The sequence below is a fragment of the Ostreococcus tauri genome (genome assembly GCF_000214015.3).
Source record: "Ostreococcus tauri WGS project CAID00000000 data, contig chromosome 12, whole genome shotgun sequence".
Classification (NCBI taxonomy): domain Eukaryota; kingdom Viridiplantae; phylum Chlorophyta; class Mamiellophyceae; order Mamiellales; family Bathycoccaceae; genus Ostreococcus; species Ostreococcus tauri.
Window position 1 is genome coordinate 399,485 of NC_014437.2, and position 6,228 is coordinate 405,712.

At 61.0% G+C, this 6,228-nt stretch overlaps 5 protein-coding genes across 5 annotated transcripts; 1 reads left to right on the forward strand and 4 right to left on the reverse strand.

The window, feature by feature from the left end:
- Positions 1-12: 12 nt before the first annotated feature.
- Positions 13-680, reverse strand: OT_ostta12g02390 (Regulatory protein RecX; the record flags this gene model as incomplete). Its single annotated transcript, XM_022982896.1, has 2 exons — positions 13-195; positions 369-680. 2 exons carry the CDS (start codon positions 678-680, stop codon positions 13-15), a joined length of 495 nt encoding a protein of 164 aa, XP_022840116.1.
- A 376-nt stretch (positions 681-1,056) lies between these two features.
- Positions 1,057-3,771, reverse strand: OT_ostta12g02400 (HAD-superfamily hydrolase, subfamily IIB; the record flags this gene model as incomplete). The annotated part of the gene is made up of 2 exons (XM_022982897.1): positions 1,057-3,542; positions 3,726-3,771. The coding sequence occupies 2 exons, from the start codon at positions 3,769-3,771 to the stop codon at positions 1,057-1,059; spliced, it is 2,532 nt and encodes an 843-aa protein (XP_022840117.1).
- A 165-nt stretch (positions 3,772-3,936) lies between these two features.
- Positions 3,937-4,578, reverse strand: OT_ostta12g02410 (Membrane-associated, eicosanoid/glutathione metabolism (MAPEG) protein; the record flags this gene model as incomplete). The annotated part of the gene is made up of 3 exons (XM_022982898.1): positions 3,937-4,158; positions 4,190-4,276; positions 4,447-4,578. 3 exons carry the CDS (start codon positions 4,576-4,578, stop codon positions 3,937-3,939), a joined length of 441 nt encoding a protein of 146 aa, XP_022840118.1.
- Positions 4,579-4,703: 125 nt separating this feature from the next.
- On the forward strand, positions 4,704-5,546 carry OT_ostta12g02420 (unnamed product; the record flags this gene model as incomplete). The annotated part of the gene is made up of 1 exon (XM_022982899.1): positions 4,704-5,546. One exon carries the CDS (start codon positions 4,704-4,706, stop codon positions 5,544-5,546), a length of 843 nt encoding a protein of 280 aa, XP_022840119.1.
- Positions 5,547-5,683: 137 nt separating this feature from the next.
- On the reverse strand, positions 5,684-6,148 carry OT_ostta12g02430 (Macrophage migration inhibitory factor; the record flags this gene model as incomplete). The annotated part of the gene is made up of 1 exon (XM_022982900.1): positions 5,684-6,148. The coding sequence occupies one exon, from the start codon at positions 6,146-6,148 to the stop codon at positions 5,684-5,686; it is 465 nt and encodes a 154-aa protein (XP_022840120.1).
- Positions 6,149-6,228: the final 80 nt, after the last annotated feature.

Genomic DNA, 6,228 nt, shown 5'->3' on the forward strand with positions numbered 1-6,228 from the left:
CTACATTCTATCCTATACCCGATTACATTTCGTTCCTAATATGCGCGAAAGGCGTCGTCCTCGTCGTCGTAGCCTTGATCCAACTCGCTTTTCAACACCTTCACGATATCCATGACCACCGGTCCACTGTGCCCCCGACGTTCGAGCCACGACATGAGTCGCCGCACGCGCGCTTGCGCGTCGCCTCGCATGTTCCTATTAAACTGCGCGCGGGCGGCGCGCAGAAGCTGCGCCGAGCGTACGCGCGTCAGATCCACCTCCTCGTCCCACTCATCCTCCTCCTCGTCCTCTACGTACGCATCGACGCGAATCGACCCACCCTCACCGAAAACCGTCGATAAACCAACGTCTATATCTCGATCGCTCACCCCTTTCTCCCGCAACGACCGCCTGATTCGCATCGCCGCCCAATTCGCCGTGCGCCACTTGTGCCTCGCGAACGCCTCCGAGTACGCCGCGTCGCTCACCGCGCCCGCCGCTTCCATCGCACGCAGCGCCTCGATCGCGTCCTCCTCCTCGTACCCCTTATCTCTCGTTAACTTTTCAAACAACTCGCGCTTTGTTCGCATGCGTGCACCTAAGAACCGGGCGATCTGCGCCTTGGCCTCGTCCACGCGCGTCGGTCGAAACGTCCCGAGCGGGACGTTTGAAAAGTCTCTCCCTTTCAGCGCCTCGAACATCTTCGACTTCGAGTCGATTTTATCCCCCGACGACTCGTTCGACGACGCATGCGCGTGCGCGCGTCTCGGGCGTCGTCCCATCGCCCTTCTCGTCGTGAGCGCGGAGTAATCGGATGAAGACCGAGTGGATGCTGAAGATGTGATTTTTGAGCTCAGTTGGAATCGCAGCCGAAACGTCGACGTCGGTCGCGATGCGATCGCGGACGACGACGCATCACGCTTCACGCCATGGACGACGCGCGTGACGATTCTCGCGAGCATGTGAGCGATCACGCGAGTCGCGAAGTGGAGGTTCCTAGTATCGGTTGGCGTTACAAAAGTGAAAAGTGACTATGAGAGCTCGCGCCGCCGCCGTCGTCGGCTCGTCATCAGTCGATCAGTGCCTGTGGCACACGTTGTACTGCGCGAGGGTTTGCAAGAGATTGACCACGTCATCGGTGTCGTCGAGGTACGCGGGGGCCTTGCTCGGCTTTTGACCGATGGTGGACGTGTACACGCTCGAGCCAGCGTAGAGCGGGAGCGCGGTGTGCGTCGCCACGGCGCTAAACATGTCCTCGTCGGATTTATCATCGCCGACCGCGAGCACAAAATCGGCGACGTTGGACGCGGCCTCGTCAACGTTGAGGAGCTCGTCGATGACGAGACCCTTGTGCACGCCCTTGGGCTTGATCTCCACGGTGCCGTTGCCAGAGATAACGTCGACTCCGTCGCCGTGCAAAACGCTATCGAGGTGGTCAAGAAGCTCCTTCGCCTGCCAGGCCCCGAAGTCGGGGTCGGCGTCGCGATAATGCCAGACGTACGCACTCTCCTTCGTTTGAATGAATGAACCGTCCGTAGCCTCCGAGTATTGCTCTAGGATCGGTAAGACGGTTTCTTTCCACTCGTGAACGCTCGTGTCGGTGCCGATAGGTGCGAGCTCCTTCCACGCCACGTCCGAGCCCTTCCGGAACCAATACCCGTGTTCCGCGACCATCCAAAGTCTGGGAATGTTGCCAAACCATTTATCCAAGGTCCCGCGCTCGCGTCCAGAGACGATGCACACCTCGTTCGCTTGATCACTCGTGAGAACGGTGAGAAGGGATAATAAATGCGCCGACGGCGGTTGTGCGTAGGACACCAGCGGAACGAGCGTACCGTCGTAATCAATAACGAGCTTTCTCCGCTTCGCCTTGAGATAATCGGCGACGACAGTGGGCGTGTCGAGCTTTCGGAACTGAGAGCTCAGATGGACGACTCTGAAGTTCAAGCCGAAGCCCAAGCCATAGCACCTGTTGCCGTTCGCTTTCTCCGTCACGCGCTGTAACTCAGCCAGACAGGATTGCGCCCAGAATCCGACGTGATGCTCGCTCACGTATCGCCAGTGTTTCTCGTGTCGAGCCTCGTGCTCGTGACCGCTCATTTGAAGCGCTTTATACATCGCATCCGCAACGTCTTGAATGTGCCAGGGGTTGACGCGAAGCGCGCCAGAGAGCGACGGTGAGCACCCCGTGAACTCTGAAATAATCAAGGCGGATTGGCGCGGTAGGGAAAAACCCTCCGCCGTGCCCCGCGCCTCGTCCGAGGGCCCTTGTCGACACGTGATGTACTCGTACGGAGCGAGGTTCATCCCATCCCGCGTTGCGGTGACGACGGAAACATCTGCTACAGAGTGCAGAGCGATGCGCTCGTGAATCGCCACGGGCTTGATTTCAAACTTGAGCACTGGGACGCCGTTCACCGAATACTTGGCGTTGATCCTCTCCACCAACTCATTCACGGTATTGCGCAGCTCATTGATATCCCTTCCACTCGAGCGAGGCGGGGTGCACGTCTGCATGAGACACACCTGTTCGGCGAGCCTGGGGTGCTCTTCGAGCATGCGCTCAAACGCAGTCATCCTAAGATCTATGCCCTTGAACTCGTCGAAATCATCGACGCCGAGCAAGATTTTGCGCCCCGCGACCTCTTTGAGGAGCTCCTGGCGTCTATTCCTGCACACGTCGGTATCTAAAACTTGTTGCAAGCGAGATATCTTGACGCCAGTCGGACAGATTTTCACCGAGACGAGCCTGCCGTGATTGTCTATCACGAGCGACCCGCGCTCCATTCTATGGTTTAATCCGAGTAAACGAGTGCAGCAAGACAAAAAGTGACGCGCGTAATCGAACGTGTGAAACCCGACGAAGTCGGCATTTAAGAGTCCGCGCAGGATCAAATCCCGCGTCGGTGTCGTCCTAAAGATTTCGCTCGACGGAAAAGGGCAGTGCAAAAAGAAGCCGCACTTGACGGCGTTGAAACGCTTTCGCAAAAACGTCGGCAACAGCATGAGGTGATAGTCGTTCACCCACACCAAATCGTCATCACTGCTCACCGTTTCCATCAACTTATCCGCGAATCGCTTGTTCGAAGCGATGTATGCCTGCCACTGATGCGTCTCGAACCTCGCGTCCATCGGCGACATCGGCAACACGTAATGCATGAGCGGCCACATGTACTGCTTGCAGAACCCGTTGTAAAAATTTTCCTTCACCTCCTTTGGCAGAAACACCGGCATACAGTTATACCGTCGCTCTAAATCGTTCGCCACCGCATCCTGCATCTCCATCGGCACCTCCATCGGTAACTGTCCGACGTTTATCACAACCTCGAATTGCCCACCCTTCAACGCGCCTTCACGACATTGATCGTATATGCTCTCCTCGTCCGCCTCAAACGCGTACGCGTGTCCATACATCTTCCCCGCCGCCGCGTCTTCCCGCATCTTCAGCGGTAACGTGTTACTCACGACGAAAACGCGGTCCCCTCGCGTTTCGCTCGCGCCGCTCTGCGCGCTAAGATCGCCGCTCGAACGTCCCCCAACATCCACCTCGCTCGCCACGAGCGCTGCGCATCGAACGCGCGCACGATATCGCATCTCTCGTCAGTGTCCGATCGCGCGCGCGCTCGAGTTCGTCTCGCGCGTCGTCGTTTTTACGAAATTCTCTCCGCGCGCGTCGCGCAACCCCAAACGATCGTCCACCGCTCGCGCGTCGCTCGTCGCTCGCCCGTCGCTCGTCTCGCGCGCACCTTGGAGATCGGTGACGCTGCTGTTATTATTCGCCGTCCGACGCATCGCGCGCGGGCGAGGCGCGCGCGGGCGAACGCCGCGAGGCGCGCGGGCGGGACACGTGGCACCGGTATCACGGTGTGAAGAACGGTTGAATGCTTCATGACTCGTAACGCTAGGGACTCGAGGCGGCGCGGACGGCGCGGCGACGGCGACGGCGCCTCGACGCGCTCACGCGTCGATGAATCGCTTGCCGGCGACGAAACACATGATGACGAGCGGTATGTCGCCCAAGTGGGAGACGATGCCGCCGAATTGGCGCTTGCCCGGAACCCCCGTGGCGTAGCCGCGAATGTACAGCACGCGACCGACGATCCAAAATCCGAGACACGTCGCGGCGGCGCGCGGAAACGCGAGACCGGCGCACATCGCCGTCGTCGCCACCGTCGGAAACTGCGAGACCGGCGCACATCGCCGTCGTCGCCACCGTCGGAAACTGCTCGAGCGTGTTCTGATGCCCGCGCTGGACGCAATCGAATTCTTTCTTCTTTTCGTGGCCGTGCGGCGCGTACTGCGCGCGGCGACATCCGCCGTGTCTCGCGACGTCAGTCTCGTTTCTCTCGCGCGCGGTTCGGGATCGAGCGCGGCGGGCGACATCGCGTCCAATGCGCGCGCGGCGTCGTCCTCGCGCGCGCGCGCGCGCGCGCGCGACGAGGGCGCGCGATGCCATCGTCGACGCACCAAATCTGGATACTTCACCCCGAACGTCTTCCTCGCCACGACCACGCGGTAGGCGCCGTAGCTCAGGGGCACGAAGCACGCCCCGATGGCGGCGATGACGTAGCCGTACTCGCTCGGGATCTCGATCGCCATGCGTGCGTCGAACGCGCGAACGTCGCGCTGTGACCGTTCGCATCGAGCGATCGACGCGTCGTCCTCACTCCCGGGCGCGCGCGTCGCCCTCGGGCGCGCGCGGGGACGGGACGACGGAGACGGTGATGCGTTTGGAGCGATACGAGGGCGTGCGAGAGGCGTTGGCGTCGACGCCGTGCGATGTGTACCCGGACGTTGACGCCATCGCTGAAGCGCATCCGGAGGTCACGCTCGATGCCCTGGTGAGCGTGTACGCGCAGGAGGCGTCGAGGAAGATACGGGGGAATCACGGGAGACACGCACGGAACGTGGCGGCGCACGCGAGACGGTACGCGGAGGGAGAGGATATTTTTCGCGTCGCGGCGGATGCGGATTTTCCGGCGTGTCAGATGATGCGCCTGTTGCTCGAACATCTCTTAGGCGTGTCGCACAAGGCGGTGGGAGGGATATTGAGAGAGCCGTATTCGCGGATACCGGCGACGCCGGAGATTGGGACGGTGGCGGCGAAGTACGGGGCGACGCTCATGCGTCGGTTGCGCGCGGACGTCGAGCGCGTCGCGGCGTGGGATCATCAGGCGTCGCCCGTGGTGGATACGTTACGGCACGGCGCCGGAAAGGAGTACGAAGATTTGTTAGAGGAGCTCTTGCGGGCGGAGGGGATCCCGTTCGTCACCGAACGGGATCTGAGGGCGGACGGGCACGCGCGGACGCCGGATATCAAGCTCGAGGTGCCGATCGCGGTGCGTGGACGAATCGTCAACTGGATCGACTCCAAGGCGTCGTTCAGCGACCCCATCGTGCACGTGGAGAAGGGTTTGGAGCAATTTCAGGGTTACGTCAACAGATTCGGACCAGGGATGGTGATTTATTGGCACGGCGTCGTGGACGAGCTCAATAACGACCCAAACGTCCTGTTAGTCGACGCGTTCCCGCCCTCGAGCGAGATCACGAAACTCCGGATGATTTAGCCCGCGACGCCGTTCTTGTATTTCTACGATTGATGTGTCGACGACGATGCCGTGCTCTTCGTTCCGCGCGCGCGCTTCTCGCTGTTTATTACAAGCGACGGTCGCTCTTCGTCGACGCGTCCCCTTCCCTCGACGTCTCATCCCGCGAACGTCGCCGAATCGTACCCCATGTTCTCCCTCGGAATATCTTCGAACGTGATGTACACTCGCTTTCCATCGATCCCGAACTCTCCCAACAACTCGCACAGATCCTCGCTCAGCTCTCTGTTATTCTCCAAGTTTATCGACCCGAGCGACGTCACCCGACACAGCGCGCACGGATCGCTCGTCCCTCCCCATATCACATCCAGCTCATCCATCGCGCACACCGCGACGTAACTCTCCGGTTTCTTCAGCGTCTCCGCGATCGAGCGCGACGCCGCGAGCAAGAATGCCCGCTTCTTATCCCCCATCGCCACATTCGTGTGCACCACGAGCGACGGATCTCCCGGCAATCGACACAGATCGCGCCGAACCGCCCCCGCGCCCGTCGTTCGCCCGCGTCCGCGTCCGCGCGCGGGCGCGCGCGGGCGCCCCGCCGCGCGCGCGCGCGTCGTCCGCATCCGCGCGCGTCCAAGTCGCTCGATCGCTCGCTCGATCGGTCGTGTTCGAAAGGCACGGACGCGATCGAAAGGTGATCGCG